This window comes from Typopeltis vanoorti, chromosome 2, assembly GCF_054136105.1.
Source record: "Typopeltis vanoorti isolate ZY-2024b chromosome 2, IOZ_Tvanoo_1.0, whole genome shotgun sequence".
In the NCBI taxonomy this organism is placed as follows: domain Eukaryota; kingdom Metazoa; phylum Arthropoda; class Arachnida; order Uropygi; family Thelyphonidae; genus Typopeltis; species Typopeltis vanoorti.
This window is the reverse complement of record NC_143550.1, coordinates 145518031-145538056: the sequence shown is the minus strand read 5'-3', so window position 1 is coordinate 145538056 and position 20026 is coordinate 145518031. Positions and strand designations below refer to the sequence as shown.

The 20026-nt window shown below is 35.7% G+C and overlaps 1 protein-coding gene across 1 annotated transcript in view; it reads right to left on the bottom strand.

Moving 5' to 3' along the window:
• Nucleotides 1-4899: 4899 nt before the first annotated feature.
• Nucleotides 4900-20026, bottom strand: part of RsfS312 (ribosomal silencing factor RsfS-like protein, 312) — a 53157-nt gene continuing 38030 nt past the window's right edge. Inside the window, exon 4 of the mRNA XM_090408645.1 lies at nucleotides 4900-5416. Coding sequence (XP_090264771.1) covers nucleotides 5223-5416 — 194 coding nt within the window. The 3' untranslated portion in view covers nucleotides 4900-5222. The remainder of the gene's footprint in view (nucleotides 5417-20026) is intronic.

Genomic DNA, 20026 nt, shown 5'->3' with positions numbered 1-20026 from the left:
GTGTGGACCCTGGATTTTGTCAAAAACGTCTGCCAGCCTTCCTTATTCATTGCTAAGTTCCTCCAGTTTTTAACTTCCAGTCTTAATATTCTAAATCTTCATTTTCCCACCCCAATTTAGGTCTTCCAATTTTTCTTTTTCCTTCTGTGCCTAATGTATAATATGTCCTGGCACATTGAATAATCTATACAATTCATAATTGTATCTTTTTGTGATTGTCTGTGAAAATACCAGTGGTGGTAGATGGTGTTAGTGTAGATTATGATGGTAGTTGGTGGATTGAGTGGTGGAGACAGTTGTAGTGTAGGTGCCCTCCCTTGAGGTGTCATGTAATAATAATAATTTTTCTCCCCATACCATTCTCTTGTACACCTCCAAAAATATATCAGAACCTTTTTTTTCAAACAGACCTAACAGCCTTTCATTTACCATTGATAATGCTGTTTTCAGAAGAATAATACTGGTCTTAAAAGCACTTTGTGCATAGTTATTTTTGTTTTTCTTGAGATCAAATGTGGCCTTAAGTGTTTCCAAAGTCCATCAAGGCATCTATTTGCAGAAAGTACGTTTCTGAATCTCAACACCGATGTCATTTTTATAATTAACTTCCGACCCCAAGTATATAAACTACATATGGTTTGAAATTTATAGGAACCAATTTCAATTTGAGAAGGATCACAAGTTTTTCTTGTTACTGGCATATATTTTGATTTTTCTAGGTTAATCTCCAGATGAATCTTCTTTACTCTTTTCTAAATTGATAAATTTTCATTGCTCTTTGTGGCTTTCCTATAATATCATCTGAATATACCAGAACTTGTACTGACTTGTAGAAGGTAGTTCCTCTTGTATTAATACCAGAGTTTCTGAAAACCTTTTCTAGCACTATGTTAAACAATAAGCAAGCTAATGCATCCCCTTGTTGAACACTATTTTTATAGGTATAGGATCAGACATATTTTGAATTTTAATCTGACAATGAACGTTTCTCATTATAGCTTTCACTAAAGCAATAAATTTCTGAAGTATCTGCAGTTTCCTCATAGCAATAAATAAATCAGTTCTGTTATCACATGCAGATCTAAAATCTATGAAGAGAATGTGCGTTTCAATTCCAAATTCATTGCATTTTTCAAGTATTTGGCATACAGTAAAATCTGGTTATTTGGTATTCTGGTCACAAAATCCACACTGATAATCACCAGTAGTATAAATTAATCACGCTACCAGCCAAGACAGCAAGGTTATCATGGATGCAAAGTGAATATTAAAATTGCAATACATGATGGATACCAAGCGTATGAGGATGCATATTTGATCCATAATGGCCGGTAAGGTGGTTAAAGATGCCAAGAAATTATATTCTTGGTTTCAACCTTTATCCAAGTATAAGCAAACAAAGTTTGTGCATGAAGTAATTTCACAACTGGGCTAGTTTGTATATAAAAGCTAATAAGTTCACATCGATTGCCTTAGGATCCCATAACGCAATGCATTATGGGAAGGGTCACTATCCAGACCAGTTTCAATCTCATCAATGGGAACCAGACCCAAAGGTGATACCAAGGTTAAAGTAATGTAGAAGTCTATTTCCATATACAAGTAATCTAGGCTTTCATCCACATTTCACTCAGTTTTTTTTTTTTTCCCTCAGTTTCACTCAGTTTTGTTTTTTCACTCAGTTTTGTATTGCCTTTCTGTGTATGTTACAAGTCTCAGTGGCTGAGATGAAATATTGCAAGAATTAAAGAGCATTTTTAATCCTTTCTTAATACTGTTTCACTCCATTAAGCATCTAACATAAGTGTTCTTCAATAACTAAGTAATCCTGTGAGCTACCATGGTTACTTTAGTAATATGCCCTCTAAACTTCAACTATCTATTACTATCCCAATTGGCTTCTTCAATTTCCCGGAGTACAGTCCCCTCAAGCAGTACACAGCTGTAATCTTTGTATTCCAAAATACATAACTTTACACTTTTCCACATTAAATTGACATCCATCATATTTTGCCCATACTATCAGCCTATTTAAATCATCCTATTACCCTACCCAACTTTGTATCATTAGGGAACAACTGAATATCTCCTTTCACATTACTTCCTATATAATTTATGTACAAATTAAACAGCAGTGGTCCTGTAGCACCTGTCTTCTCCTTCTCCATGTAATGCTTTTTTTGGTATCTGTCCATCAGCTACTCTTTTATCCATATCACTAGTTTCACATCTACCCCCATTTGTTACAGTTTGCAAAACAAGAGTTCCATGTAGTATCCTGTTAAATGCCTTTGCAAAATCCAGCACTATCATTGGGTAGCCATTCTCTTTATCCAACACAGCTGTTACTTTATTATAAAAAGTTAGTAATTACTAAAGCATAACTGACCCTCAAAGTACTTTCTTATCCATTCTTGAATTCTCTTTTTGGCCAACTTTTCCAGTACTTTTACCATTGCTCCTGAGATACTGATTGGTCTATAATTTGCTGCCAGACTTAGATCCTCCTTCATGCAAAGGAATTATTTTGCCCTCCTTCCACTCTCTTGGGACTTTGCCAGAGCTGAGAGTTAAAAAAAAAGTCAAAAGGTTTGCCACTTCCTCTGCACATTCTCTTAAAATGTGAGCAAATATCTCATCCAATCCCACAGCTGTATTTGCATTCAGATTCTGTAGTATCATAAGTAACTCTAGTTCATCAACTTCTGTTTTCAGAGAGGTTCCTGTCATCTCTGCCATAATATTTTCACTTGGGATGATCACTCAGAAACTCAACAAATTTTGTCTGTCTCTGCCACCTCTCTATTACATGCACTCATTCTTCTCCCTACTTCAAAACACTCTTTGGGATTTCCTTTCACTTGCTCAGCTAACTTCCTCTCATAATCTGATTTTGCCTTCTTTACCATGCTCATTACCTTTCTTGCCTGCTCCTTATAGTGTTCATGAGCTAGCTGGTCACCTTTCTCCTTATATATACCATCCACATCTTTTTTTTTTTTTTGTAGATCTTGCTTAATTACATTACCCATCCATCTAACTTCTACCTGATTTATCCTCCTGACTTTGAGTATACAGTGTGATATTGCTTCCTCCAGATACCCCCTTGACTATCCCCCACGCACTGTGAACATCCTTCTTTTGCAGATGTCAAAATTATGCTAGATAGCTGTTATGTAAATATGTGCATCAGAGTTGAACAGCAGTTTTTCTTTTTTTAATGACACAGAAATAGATTTTTTTTTTTTTTTTTTTTTTTTTAAAGTCACATGCAAAGGAAAATACTTCATTAATACCATTTTTGCTCATTGTTTTATGAACATCTTCAGTACAAAGATCTTCAATTTTGTAATAAATTTTGGTTATTTCAGTTGTCTTAATGACTTATTTAAGGAAGTAGAGTGAATTTCATAGCAGCCTGAAGTGGCTTGGAAAAGTTCCATGTATAATTTCTATGGCAAGAATTCTGGACTATGTACAAAATTAAATAAAAAAATTCTTAGCCCATCCAAAGTACAAATATACTATATGTTTACAGTGTTTAATGGGTGGTAATGACTGAAAAAAAATAAAAAATAAATAAAATAAATAAGATAAAGTGGACAACCAAGGGAAAGTTTGCATTCTCCAACGCTTTTATTTATTTATTTTTTTTATGGTGATGGTGGTGTGCAGGGATACTTCTGCAATAATGAATCAATGGTATAGATTTCTGGATAATATTTTTGCCCAACGTGATTCATCAACATAGCTCTCAAGAGTTTCTAAACAAAATTAACCATTCATCTAGGGATACAGTTCATACTTAAAGCTGAAAATAATTACAGGAAGGCTTAATTTAAAAATGGGTTAGGCTCCCAAGCTCACTGTTCATAAAGTGAATCTTCATAAATTGAGGTAAAATTATAATGTATTTAAATACAATTGGTTCCTTCAGTACAACTAAACTTCCATCAATGACTTTTCCAGCTTATTTATTTCATTAAACAAGAACTTTGCCTTGTATTACAGCTCCTCTCAGGGGCTCACATTGGTGAGTACGGGCATGGCAAACCTGAGATATCCAAGCTTCGTACATCTTACTTCGTACAATACACACTTGGCATATCATATCTAGAGACTGGTCTTCTTACTGCTGGAGTTACAGGAATATCATTTTGATTCATATCGTCAATCCACAGACTAATTTTTCCATATGATAAATATGCAAGACATGCTATCACTCCCACATATAGGCCAGAAAACTTAAGTTTTATACAGGACAAAATAAAAAATTCTTAGCTCGTCCAAGGTAGGTTTACTAAAATAAAATAAAATAAAGTAGACAGCCAGGGAAAGAAGGTTGTGAAACATTATAGCATCATCCAAAAATTAGAAAATTTGGATGATGATGATGATGAGAAACAGTATCACTTACAACTGTTCTTCAGTGTTTGTTCAATCCCCCCCCCACCCTCAACCCCACACACACTTTCCTTTGGTACACTTGTTATTAGCTCTTACTAGAACTTAAGTTATAATTAAAACCAAATTGCTCTACTATAACTTGCCACAGCTGCACTGTTAATCTATCATTTATTGCTTGTGCTCTTTTCCCATCATTTAAAACTGACAAGATACTTATGAAACAATGAGTGAAAAGTTTGTGAAGTCTTTTCATTATGCATGTAATCCATTTAAAATCTCAATACATTTCAAATACAGCCAAACATAAAAATATATATATACTAATTTCTCCCCCCATGGACTCCTGGCGAATTCAGACCATAATCCTTTGTGTGATGTAGGTCTGCACATCGCTGAAGGCTCTCAAAACTACAAGAAAATACAAACTAGACAGAGTCTATGACAAATAAAATGAAGTTGCCAGTTTTTATCTTAATAAAACCTTTATTAAAACAGAGTCTGTAACTACCAACCTTATCACAAAGTGTGAGTAAGATATTCATATTGCATGGCTGATTCACTCAGCACTTCACAAAAAGGCCAGTAATTTAAAACAAAATTGTTATAATAGTACTATCTTGATATTTTATATATTTTAAATGCACAGAAATATGGAAGAAAATTAGTGTGAAGACTGTATGTAGGTAGCAAACTCAGTTTACAAATAGTGAAACTTTATATATTACTATATATTAAATAACCTGTCGTCAAGTGGTCATTGAAAAAAATCTATATTACAAATTAACTTTGTATAATCCCTCCCATTAAATAATCTCTTAACCATGTGATTTTTGAGAATTAGTTTCAATGGGTTCAACTAATTTCAAGAATTCCATTTGTTGTTGTAGAAGGTCTTCGTAGGGATCAACAGTGTGGGTCAGATCATCATACTGGCATCCAACAGTCCAAAGTGTTTCAATATTATAGTGAGCCCTTGTTTCTGGCAAGAAGACATGAAGGATTATGTTTCCTGTAAAAATAATTAATATTTTATGTATTTTTACTAACACCAGTTGAGTGACTCGGTTATCAACAGGTACTTTTTATAAATTGAGCCATTGTTTTTGAAAGTGGTATAAATCCATTTATTCATACATTGAGATATTTAAGGGTTTGCGTTTGAATCAACTAAGAAAATATTGGCAAACGTTAATAAATTTTGATTAATTTATGAGGATATTGTACACCATTGACTGTGTTATTAAAAATATAAAAAAGAGGACATCTATGTCTCACTAAAACTATCATGAACTCATTTTTTCCAAAAATGGACTTGTACCACTTTCGAAAAAAAAAAAAAAAAAAAAAAAAAAAACTGCTCATTTAATACTTCTATGTGCAGACAACTATTTAAAGAGCATATCTTCATAAATGAGCAGTTTCAAAAAAAGACAGATTAACAAACTCTTTCCTATTAAGCAAACCAGTCTGAAAACACATGAATTTACAAACATAATAATCAAAAATATGCAATATGCTGCTGATAGTTGATTGTTAGGGAAAATGAGTTGAGATAAATAAAAATGTTTAACAGAGTATAAAAATAAAATGAAAAATTATCTTCCTTCAAATTTCAGGTCACGGTTTTAATATTTGATATCTGTAATACACTGTACATATACCATTCAGATATCTGGATAATATGATTAATCAACCCTGAGATGTTCAACAGAGATTGAGATCAGGGCTCTGTGGAGGTCAGCCAAGTGTGGTGATGTTCATGTCCACAAACCAGGCAGTTACAGCAGCATCTATATGACATGGTGCATTGTTTTCCTGAAAGATACAATGGTCAGTTCCACAGAAAAGCCACAAAGTAGGAAGCATTGTCCAGAACATTCAGATGCCTCTTGGAGTTCAATGTTCATGGCACCATAAACAGAGGTCTGAGGCCAAACCAGGAAAAACAGAACCACACCATCATGCTGCTAACTCTGAATTTTATAATTGGGGTTATGCACTCTAGTAAGAAAGGTTCACCAAGCATCTGCCATGCCTGTCCATCTGCTCAGTAAAGACTGTAGCATGATTCATTGCTCCATAACGACTTTCAACATCCCACCATACACACTTTTTGCACCACTGTAGATGATTCTGCATGTTGGTTCAATTAATGTGAGCTTACAAACAGGCCGATCTGTTTCTACACATCCTTTCTCAATATCAATCCTACATTACAGCCAAGAAATGGAACAAATGGATTTTTCAGAACATGGAATTACTAATACAGTCATATCCAGGAGTTACATCACCTTCGGTTCCAGAGGGATGCCATAACTTGAAAATGTCTAAGTCAAAGCACTGGGTTGAGATTTGAAGACAGTGTGGTTATGACTGAAACAAAAAACTTAATGGTATGAAAACTGGTTTATTGAATAAGTTCATACTGCAATGCTGTCTGTTGTTGGTTGGGAACAGCACTGTGTCATATCTTTATGTATATAACATTTGATGAAGATGGATTGATGTTGATGGTGCTAATCTTTTGGAAGTACTTATCTAAGATTGTATGTGAGCTAGATTATCTTTTCTTTTCTCCGTAGATTTCCATGTAGCAGGCACAATCCTTTAGAGAGTTAGCATTCACTTTCAAACTTCTTTCAAAATCCAGATCACACTTTTCCAAAAGGGCCGTGCCAAATTCAAAATGATGTAAAGCATTGGAGAAAATTTTAGAATTAGGCTCAATGATGAATACTTCTTTAGGAACATCTTGCCTCTGCTCTTCAAGAGTCAGAAGATCTTCATTGGTAAGAGGCTGCGAATGGTATTCCATAAGTTCAGCTACATCTTGTGGCTCTACTTCTAGCTCTAACTGCCTTGCTATCACTACAATATTGTTAGTTACTTCAGGTACAGGATTTTCTAAGCCTTCAAAATCATCTGTGAACAATTTTTTAAGGTCCTTTCAGCATATATATCTTAACATTATTCCACGCATTGCATATAGCCTTGATGCCATCTAAGACTATAAAGCCCTTCCAGAATTTTCCGATGACTTCTTGCTCAGTGCCTTCTTTGAAGGCACTGGACAAGAAGGCAGCTACAACACACTGATCCATGGGCTGCAGCAGTGAGGTGGTAGGAATATCACTAAAACATTAGGGTGCAGATCATCTAATTTTTGAGGGTAGCCAGGAGCATTGTCTACAAGTAGTAAAGTTTTAAAAGGGATGTTCATCTTTTACAATAGCTTTTCATAGAAGCTGTTAAAGCATTCTTCAAAAACTGCTGCAGTTACTCCTGCTTTTGCATTAGACCTCCAATGTCCTGGTGGTCTAGTTTTAACATAGTTTTTCAAAGCTCTGGAGTTTTCCAAAGAGTTTATTAATACAGGCTTTAGCTTTAAGGTACCAGAAAGATTAGCCTCCCTTTAGCTGGCTTGAAGCCTAGAATAGTTTTCTCCTCTTTTGCAATGAATGTTCTTAAAAGCGTGGATAGGCTTATGTGTTCGTCACACATGTTGAATTGGATTTAAACGGTATTGATGCGAACACAGATTGATAAGAAAACAACTATTTATTAACTTAAAAGCTAATATTTTGCTGGTATTATATCCAGCATCTTCAGAGCACACAAACAAAGTTTGTTACAAATGCGAGACTACCACAATTTGGTGTAACAGTGGGGCTAGTATAAGTAATTGCAGCGTGCAACACAAGACTAAAGTCCTAATACGGTGCCATCTAAGTTAAAAAAAAACAAAAAAAAAAAAAAAAACAGTAGTCCAGAGTTTTGAAAAAAAAAAAAAAAAACTATGGTAGTCCTTGAAACTTTTCAAAAATAGTAATCCAAAGTTAGAAAAAAATAAAATTAAAATAAATAAATATTAATTTGGTCTTAGGATGACCGTCTTCCAAATCTTTGGTAGATTTATACAGCCATACTTGTTAAGGTTTGGAGCATGTTTTAAGGCTTCTGTTGATTCCAGGAACAACCTCTCCGACTTGTAGAAGCTTCTGTGCAGTACTTTTGTTTTTTTTCAATTGATCCTGTGTGCTGGGGTATCCAAAGCATGGTCTGCCAGACCAGACTTGCTGTAATGAAAGTGACGGCTATATTTTTTGTGTTCACTGAGGCGGATGTCCACAGTCTTCCTGTCTGTCCATAGTAGGCTCGATGACAAGAACAGGGCACTTCATAGACTCCTGGATGTGATAAAGGAGTGAATCTGTCCTTAGGTGAACGGATGAGAGTTGCCAATTTAACATAATGTTTAAATACAGTGTGCAGTTGGTGTTTGTTAAGCACCCTAGATATCTTTTCAGATGTGCCTTTAATGTATGGGATGGTGATAGTTTTGTTGTAGTCTTCTGTGGTAGATAGTGGGGGAGGATTTCTGGGTAGCATTTAGTATTTTATCTATTTTATGGGGATTATAGCCATTGGTTAGGAAGGTGTGGCGCAGGTGAGAAAGTTCAGCAGTGAGAGCAATGTCATTGGAACAGATTGCTCTAGCTCTATGTGGTTAGTGTTTTTAAGATACCATATTGTTGAGAAGGGTGATGGTGTGATTGTTTGTGCAAATACCTCCCTGTACGTGTGGGTTTTCTATAAACCAAAAATGATAAGGAACCTTCTGGAAGACGTGTGATTAGTGTGTCCAGGAAGGGCAGGCAGTCATTAGCCTTCTAGTTCCATTGTAAAGTGGATTTTAGGGTGCTGGCTATTTAGATGCACTAAAAATGTATTCAATGTATCTGGGCCATGTGGCCAAATAGCAAACACATCATCAACATAGCGTAGCCAGAGAATAGGTTTGAGAGTGGCTGTGTTGATAGCTAGCTTTTCCAGATGTTCTATGTAGAAGTTGGCTAAGGGGGGGGGGGGAGATGCAATAGCTGTCCCATCTAATTGTTTGTATATTTTCCTTTTCCATGTAAAATAACCTGCCTGTACTTTGAATTTAAATAGCTGAAATATTATTATTATGGGGAACTCCTAGGAGTCCTTAGACTCATCGAGGGAGGCCCTAACATCATGTCAAGAACAACTATTCGACATTCACACAGTATCTATCATACCTCGCCTTGAACTCATTCACAGTCATGACACCCACAACAGACTCTGGAAGCTTATTCCACTCATTCACCACTCTCCAAGTAAAAAAAAAACCTAGCTATAACACCCATACCCAGCTTCCATGTATGGCCCCTAGTCATTCCACCACCAGTTCTATTCTCAAAAATATCTTCTGAATTAATCTTATGGAAACCAATCAGAAATTTGAATGCCTCAATCATACACCCCTTTTCCAGCTATCAATTTCTGCAACCCACAAATCTTCAACCTGTTCTCATAAAGTTTATTCCATAGACCTGCTATCATCTTGGTCACTCGTCTCTGGATCCTCTACACCTCTTCCCCATCAAGAAGAAACCCTGGCAGCCAAATCGGAGCACAGTAGTCTAGATGGGGTCTTATCAAGGCTTGATACAGAGGAACAATAACCTGTTTGTCTCTGCTTGTTAAAGTATTTTTCAGCAACCAAGTAATTTGATGAGCTGATTTAGCCACTTTTGCAATGTGCCCCCTAAACTTCAACTCCTTATCCACCAACACCCCAAATCCCTGGCCTTGTCAATCTCCTGGAGTACAGTTCCACCAATGTGATATACTGCTGCTAATCTTTTCACCCCAAAATGCATAACTTTACACTTTGCCACATTAAATTGACATCCATTCTCCTTAGCCCAGTCCTCCAAACTATCCAAATCATCTTGCAAAATTTTGACATCCCGTGCACTCACTATTGCTCTACCCAACATTGCATCATCAGCAAACAAATGAATACTTCCTCTCAGATCCTTTCCTATATTATTAATGAACAAAATGAATAGTAGTGGTCCAAGAACAGAACCCTGCAGCACACCACTAGTTACAGGCCATCTTTTGGACTCTACTCCTGAATAAACCACTCTCTGATATCTCTCCATCAACCACCTTCCTATCCATCTCACCAACCCTATATCCATCCCCATATGCTGCAGTTCACTGATTAGAATTCCATGTGGTATCCTGTCAAAGGCCTTAGCAAGGTCCAGTAGAATCAATGTAAACCCATTACTCTTATCCAGTTCAGCCGTCACTGTGTTATAAAACGTGAGCAAGTTACTGAGGCATGATCTACCCTTCACAAAACCATGCTGTCCCCCATACAGTATCCAATTTTCATCTATCCAATCCTGTATTTTTCTCTTGACTATTTTCTCCAAGACCTTGACAACGATTCCTGATCGGTTAGTAATTTACAACAGCAGTCTTGGAACCTCCTTTATGCAGTGGAACTATTTTCCCCTCTTTCCACCCCCTCGAGACTAACCCAGACCCGAGACTCAAATTAAAGAAAATGGTCAAGGGCACTGACAATTCTTTAGGTGCTTCAAGTGAGATCCGAGCTGGTATACCATCCAATCCCACAGATGTATTGACATTAAGGTTTTGTAATGACTATTCACCTCCACTTCATTCACCACAATTCTCGTATAAGCTATTGGTTCATTCATTCCTGCAATGTCACCACCTGGATGATATACTCTTCCAAGTGCTCGCTCAGTAATTCAACTATATCGACTGATTCGGTACCTCCCTACTATCAGAATTCTTTAAAATCATTCTGCCATATACATTTTTTCTTTTACTTGCAACATATCGAAAAAAACTATTTGGGATTCTTTTTAGCCTGCATGGCTAATGTTCTTTCATAATCCACTTATGCTTTTCTTACCACACTCGTTACCCTTCTGGCCTGCACTTTATGCTGTTCATGTGCCTGCTGGTCACCTTTCTCCTTAAATTCCCTCCACAGTTGTTTCTTTTTTTTTTTGCAGCTCAAGCTTAATGGTGTTATTCATCCATTTAACTTCTATTTGATTTATTATTCGGACTCTAGGTATACAGTCAGCCACTGCCTCATGCAAACACTTCTTGACCGCCTCCCATGCACTATCAACATCCAGCCCTTGCAGTTTTACACGCCATAGCACTGAACCAATCAAACTCCAAAGCTTGTCATACCTACCAGCCCGATAATTCTTCCACATGTACCTTGTCTTAATTGTAAATTCCACACCTTTAGCCACCTCCCAAGTCAAGACACTACGGTCACTCTCACCAATTGGTGGCAGCGTGGTCATATTCATTACAGAAAAATTCTCAGATGGAATTACTAGGTCAAGCACTCTCTGACCACTAGTATTTTCCATTACATGCTGTCGCAGATGGTTATCCCTTCATAACTGCATAAAATCCAATTCCTTCCTCCCATGTGTCCTCTTCTCCTTCCAATCAATATTACCATAGTTGAAATATCCCATAATAATTACCCTCCTTCCACTCGTTTCTTCTATTTGCTTATGCACTATTCCATCACCTGGTCTATGGCAGCACCCAACTATATATTTTGTTCTGCTAGCCTCAATCTCACACAAAATAGCCTCAAATGTGCTCTTGTCTTTATCCTGCAGTTCCATTTCTATTCTCCTTGGCTGTAGCTCATCAGCTATCATCCATAACACTCCTCCCCCCCATTTTATTCTCCCTGTCACTCCTGAACACACCATACCCCTCACATTCAATCCCACTAGTTATATCATCTTCTGTCAGCTATGTTTCACTAATGCCAATAACTGTGGCCTGGAAGTGCCATCCAAGGTCAAAAATTCTTCCTTCTTGTTCCTAATACTTCTGGCATTAGTATACATGAATTGCAGAAGCCCATTTGTCCCATTCCTACATTGATGCCTTATACTAACTATCCCATTCAAATTTGTTGTCCTTCGTATTCGCTCGGGCATATTACACACATTCATACACTCAACTGTCTCCCTAAAGTCTGCATATCTCCCCCCCCCCCCATTAATAACTCTAGTTTCCCTGATTCTGCACATCCACTTCCACTTCATTCAACAACACCTTTTCAAGTCTCTGTACACCAAATCTATTCAAATGTAAACCATCCATCTTATATAAATCCTTTCACCCATCAAACTCACTCCACGCATCCACAAATTCCACACCACTCCTCCTGCATAATCCGCACATAAAGTCATTAGCAATTTTGGCCCTCCTATACTCTTCACTGTCATACTGTGGCAAGACTCACCATCCTAACTCTCTCACTCTTGTCTTTTGCTACCTCAAGTAATTCCTTCAAATCCTCTCTCATAGCCATTTTGTCTCCTTTCAAATCATTCGTTCCGGCTACTACTGTCAACTCTTTCACCCTCTGTTTTTGCACTCCAATTGCCTCACTTACATCCTTAACGTTCGCACCAGGTTGGTACAATTTTGTTAAACTCTCATCTATCACAACTCTTACTAAAGAATCTCCGTACAACACCCGCTCTTTCATTTTGTTTACACTTACTATCAACACTCTTATTTTTCTTATCATACTTTTGCCGTTTATTAGTTGGTACGCTTGGTAAACATTTTTGCCAACGCTCCAGCTGCCGATTTGCCTTGTGTATTGCTCTGCGTAACTGTGTGATCTCACTCATTGCATCCATCTCAAATATTACTATTCATACCTCGCATATCACTATTTTCTACATTCTCACTTTCAACAACAATATCACTCTCACGACCTGAAACACTATTTAAATCCTCACATTCCTTACACCTTCTGCACACATTCACTCCACTATAGTTGTCTAACCAGACTCCAACTGCTCTCCTCAAAGCATACATTTCACAAACAGTACACTGCATAAAATCCTTTAAATTAAAAGTTTTAGACAACGATGGCGACCTGGATGGCATTGTATTCCTCCTTATTGGTGCCATGTGCACAAATAATCGTATCTATCAAATTACTAATTGGAAACTCAGAAAACACAAAAAGTAAATAATACTATGTAAGATTCAAGCAAATTTACCAATTATTACTTAAAATAACACTTATCTGTTCAGGAGCTCTCTACAAACATTACATATCATGTAGCCCTCTATATATCAGGGGGAAATTGTGAATTTATTAAGTAAAGTGTTTCAGTCAATGGTACATTAGTGAATAATGAGGTGATATCAAAACTCACCATTAGGTCTGAACTATTTAAGATGCGGTTTTCTAAAATACTTTTTAGGTGGGTAGAATTTTTAACAAAAGAGAGAGAATTGTTTGTGCAAGTGACTAGTAGTTTAGCTAGTTTATATGGAGGACTGCTTATACTATCTACAATAGGGCGTAAAGGTGTACCTTGTTTATGGATTTTTAGAGCTCCATATATTCCGAGCGTTTTAACGTGAAGGGGTTTGAATTTGGTGACCGTTTCTTTTGGCCAGGAAGTGACTTTGTTCAATAGCTTGCAAACCTTATTCTTTTGTGAGTTGGTGGGATCTCGATCTATACTTTGATATGTTGACAGTCTTGGAAAAGTGTGTGCATTTTGCTTTCATATTCTATCGTATCCATTACTACAGTTGCGTTCCCTTTGTCTGATTTGGTTATTGTAATGTGGTTATTATTGCGTAGCTCTTTTAGAGCCATTATTTCTTTATGTGGGATATTATGTTTGGGAGACTTAGAATGGATTAGGATATTGGCCACGTCTGACCTAATAATTAGCTATTGCTGGAGGCAAGTCTATATTATACTCCACGTTCAACAGAAGCCATTATTTTGGTTTTTGGAACTTCTTAAGGAGTAACAGCGAAATTGTGTCCATGACTTAATGCACTCGTGGCTTTTTTAGTTAAGGTTAACGAAGCCACAAGTGCATTAAGTCGTGGACACAATTTTGCTGTTACTCCTAAAGAAGTTCCAAAAACCAAAATAATGGCTTCTGTTGAACGTGGAGTATATATATACAACTTGCCTCCAGCAATAGCCAATTATTAGGTCAGACGTGGCCAATATCCTAATCCATTCTAAGTCTTCCAAAAATAATATCCCACATAAAGAAATAATGGCTCTAAAAGAGCTACGCAATAATAACCACATTACAATAACCAAATCAGACAAAGGAAACGCAACTGTAGTAATGGATACAACAGAAAATTAAAGCAAAATGCACACACTTCTCCAAGACCAGTCACAACATACCAAATTATAAATCGAGATCCCACCAACTCACAAAAGTATAAGGTGTGCAAGCTATTGAACAAATTCACTTAATGGCCAAAAGAAACAGTCAACAAACTCAAACAATTTCACGTTAAAACACCCAGAATATATGGAGCTCCAAAAATCCACAAACAAGGTATGCCTTTACGCCCTATTGTAGATAGTATAAACAGTCCTACATATAAACTAGCCAAACTACTAGCCACTTGCACAAACAATTCTACCTCTTTTAAGAAAAATTCTACCCACCTAAAAAGTATTTTAGAAAACCGCACCTTAAATAGTTCAGACCTAATGGTGAGTTTTGATATCACCTCATTATTCACTAATGTACCATTGACTGAAACACTAAAAACATGCTCCAAAATTAACAAGTATGGCTGTATAAATCTACTAAAGATTTGGGAGACAGTCATCCTAAGACCAAATTAATATTTATTTATTTTAATTTTATTTTTTTCTAACTTTGGACTACTATTTTTCAAAAGTTTCAAGGACTACCATAGTTTTTTTTTGTTTTTTTTTTCAAAACTTTGGACTACTGTTTTTTTTTTTAAAAAACTTAGATGGCACCATATTAGGACTTTAGTCTTGTGTTGCACGTTGCAATTACTTATACTAGCCCCACTGTTACACCGAACTGTGGTTGTCTCGCATCTGTAACAAACTTTGTTTGTGTGCTCTGAAGATGCTGGATATAATACCTGCGAAATATTAGCTTTTAAGTTAATAAATAGTTAATTTCTTATCAATCTGTGTTCGCATCAATACCGTTTAAATCCAATTCAACAATGAATGTTCTTGATGGCATCTTCCAGTATAGCCTCGTTATATCTACATAAAAAATTTGATCTTTTGTATAGCCACTATCATCAATGATCTTTGCTAAGTCACATGGAAATATTTCTGCAACAACAATATCTGCAGCAGCTTCCTCTCCTTACACTTTGATGTTCATTATGTTTAACCTCTTCTTGAACCTATTAAACTAGTTAAGTCAGTGAAATCTAATTTAATTAAGTTTCACTGGCTTAACTGGTGGTTCTCAGAGACCAGGGAGAAACCCAAAGACAACAAAGTCTTTGACTACATTAATAGAGAAGCAATGTTTAAAATACTCAGCTTCTATGGTCTACCCTCAAAAATCATACAAGCAATCTCAGCACCTTATAAAGATTACAATGCTAGAGTAAATCTTTAAAACAGATACATCTGAATCCTTTCCAGTGACAAAAGGAGTCCTGTAAAGTTAGTTGTAAACTAGTAAACCTGTAAACTAGCACCTTATTTGTTCTTGGTATGCTTGGACTACATCTTCTGGACCATCAACACAGAAGATCTTGGTTTTAATATTAGAACATCCATTCACACCATGCAATTAACTGATCTTAGCTTTGCTGACGACATTGTACTTATTGATACAGAACCAACAAATGCACAAAAACATCTCAGTCTACTAGAAGCACAGGCTAAATGTATAGGTCTGCAGATCAACATCCAGAAGTCCAAAGTACAGGTAACCCTTGTATAATGCGGATGTTAGGTTCCATGGAAATGCCATGTTATGCGAGACTCAGATCATAGAAAAAGTAGGGTTAGGTTTTTTTTAAAGATTATATAAACAATGACATATCCAACAAAAATATATTTTTATTTAATTCAGGTAATTCATGTAAGTTAAGAAAACATATAAACTATGAAACAAATACATAGCATAAAATTATAAAAAATTATAAATTGTGCGTAAACTTCATTGTATATAATGCATAAATGTTTTAGACAAAATAAAATAAAGTATATATTTTAATCGTTATCACTCTCTTCAAAACTAACATTTCGTAGATGTTCTTTATTTACAAGTGGCCGGACGTCGTCATCACTTGAAATCTCTTGACATCATTTGTATAATTCTCGTTGCATACTTAAGCTGATTTAGTTATCAAGAAGTCAGTAATAAGACCTGCTTACCACTATGCTGCAATTTTTTTTATTAAGTTCATAATGCGGAGCTAAACAAATATCCAATTGTCTCGTGAATTTTCCGGAGCACTCCACTGAGAGATCATTATCCATAAAATAACATTCTTGCCAAGTTCAATCCTTCTGCTAATTTCTTTAAACTGAATTCTTTAACGGATTCATCGTAATCAGAATCTTCAGTAGAACTTTCCCCGCCATTTGGTTCAACAACATCTATTAATTGTACCAGTTCCTCCTCATTTAAATCTATTTCCCCATCAATTAATTCACTGATTTTGTTTTCAACCATATCGCAAAAGTGCTCTAAGTGGCCATTACTATAAAAATAAATTTTTCACATAAAAAAAAAGCATTACATATTGTATGTAACTCACCAAAAAATAAAGTGCTCAGCTTGAGATTAACACACTTATGATTTTTAATGCGCTTTCCTGGCAGAAAACGAAGCCAATTTTCAACAATAAACACTTTATATGGTAAACAATTGATGTACATGCATGCTAAAGGGTATTTCCCCCAATAAATTCGCTACTTATAACTACATGCGCGATACAGGCAGATGCAAATCTAACGAAGATAAAATTTGATTTTTAAGTATGGCATTGAAAAATATATGAAAAGATAAAGGGTTACTACAGTTTGTAGACCATCTCATATTGAAACCGCGTTCAACAAGGGATACTACAATTTGTAGACCGCGTTATATCGAAACCGAGTTGTATAAGTACCGCATTATACGATGGTTACCTATGTTCTCAATAGGTTATGGAAACTTTATACTTCCTTTCCCTTAGAAAGAGTAAAGAACTTTCAATATCTTGGATCGTATACATCAGCAATACAGAAAATGTAAACAGCTGCTCTAGTCTTCCATAACAAACTCTGCCCCATCTGGAAATCATCATTAATATCATTAAAGACAAAACTAAGATTCTGCCATGTAACCAGTAGATCCACCTTGAACCTGGACAATAAGCAGCAAAAAACTACTGATCTAATTAACTCCTTTGGAACTACATATCTCAGACTGATCCTTTGATACACTTAGGACAATGTTGCTAACTCTGCTGTGCTAAATCTGGCTAAGCAAGAACCACTTGTCGATATAGTCAAAAAACTACAACTCAGACATCATGAAATCTCACCCTTTTTTTTGGAATCCATTCTGTACAAACTAGAAGATGACAATAGCAGTAGGGGAAGATCACACAAACAGTTTTAGCAATACATATGTGAAACGATCAATAAATTGAACTGTAAGACTCCATCTGACATCTACCAGTTAGTTCAAGATAGAGACTTGGAAGATCATAATTTGCAATCTTAAATTTTTAATGTAAATCTCTTTTCCCTTTTCACATTGTATCATACTGTGAATAAACTATGATGATATATAATAAATCTGTTGTGTGTTGCAAATTTTTTATTTTTAAAAACTGTGCTTTCATATAAAATAAATCTCATAAAAAACAATAATTATAGTTAATGATTCGGAAGCATGAAGTGGAAATTAAATAATACTAGGAATATGTCAAACATCTAATGAATCAGAGGCAATAAAATGGAATTTCAAATTTTTTAAAAAAAATTAGTATATGTATTAATAAATTAAAGGGAAAAAAGCTCAAGATCAAGTTATAATAAGATGAAAATATTAAAACACTATATCAAAATAAAAGACATCTTAATAAAAACAAGTACAGATAACTCTTGTATAATGCGGTCTACAAATTGTAGTATCCTTTGTTCAATGCGGTTTCGATATAACGCGGTCTACAATTTCTAGTAGCCCTTTATTTTTTTAAATTTTTTTTCATATTTTTCACCGCGAAATTTAAAAATCAAATTTTATCTTCATTAAATTTGTGTCTGCCCGTATAGCACAAGTAGTTATAAGTATAGAATTTAGTTTTATTGTATCACTGAATAAGGTACTGTACAGGGGCTTTATGAAGTCTGTCATTCTCAACAAATAGTACAATTAGAGACAGATGGAATAAAAACAGTGACAACTAATAAATCACATGTCCCATCTCACAAAAACTATGCTGTATAGACGTTAGCAAAACCATATGGTGCACATGAAACACAGTATCTAACTAAAAACTATTGTCCAATTTTTCAGTTATGAAATAAGTGTTTGTTTTATTGCATTTGAAATTCTCGATGTTATTATGACAGATCACAAAGGCTAACTTAAAATAAAAGACTACCAAGAATTGAAACATGCCATATAATGAATGTGTGCGTTCGTCTGCCAAGAGGCCATAAAATTCAACTAAGGGTTGAAACGTTTGTGTGAGTTGAGCCAGTCAGTAATGAGAAGTTCCATTGGAACGATAAATGATACCCTGTTGTGCATGTTAAAACTAATAGTGAATGTTGTTATGACAGTTTCAGATGTTATGGAATTCGAATGAAGAGAATTAGCATTTCAACTCAACACTTGCCAGTTGCTTTTGTCTTTGGGTCGGTGATCTTTTGTTAATACCGCATCAATCATATGCACATCTTTATAGCTGCTGTCTTGTGTAAAACAAAATTCAGCTTGTACGTATTGTAACAATTAAAAAAAAAAATGAATAATTTATAAGCATAAAAGGATATCACCTGTAAATCGTTGATGTGCCAGCAAAATTCTCAGACGTGCCACCTCTAAAGTGTTTATTGTTGAAAATTGTCTTCGTTTTCTGCCAGGAAAGCGCACACATTTAAAATCAAGCTGAGCAGTTTATTTTCTGGTGAGTTACATACATATGTAATGCTTTTTTTTTTTTTATGTAAAAGTTTATTTTTATTGTAATGGCCACTAAAACTGCAACGAAAGGGAAAAAACCAACATTGAAGAGGAAATTCATTTTTCTAGAAGAAGAAAATTAAAATCTTAGATCGGTTGAAAATTGGAGAAAAACCAGGAGTTGTTGCAAGGACTCTGAAATTAAATGAATCAACAATTGGAACATGGGGTGCTTAAGGGTCAAAGCTGTATAACTGAGAGGAGACCTCCACATAGCCTTTAAAGGAATGCAGAGAACCAACCAGGGCTTCTGACCTAATGTCCAATCCTCACCTTCTCGTGGTGCACCCTGTTGGGTATCGACTTGGATACTGAACGAACAAGGATGGGCTGGCAATTTGGGATTTAGCCGACCAAATTGTATTCTTATTGGTTAAACCAAAATAAAAAATGATGGTACGACATGACAAAATTTCATGCCGGCTGGGGCGTCGCCCGGTTAAACAAGGCCCCCGTTGTTTTCGCCAGGGAACCAGGGCGAACAGCGAAAAGTCAGCTACTGGAACAAATCTGAAAATAAACCCCAACTCAACATCAGAGTTAAAGATCGGTACTATCAACGTAAGAAGCCTGAATGGCAAAGAAATGGAGCTAGCTGAGGAATTAGATAAGTACCAGATCGACATAATAGGGGTGACTGAAACAAAAAAGACCAAAACTGGTGAGATCTTTCTGAGCAATAAATACAAAATGTTATATTCAGGCAATGACAATCAAGGAAAAGGAGTAGCCATAGT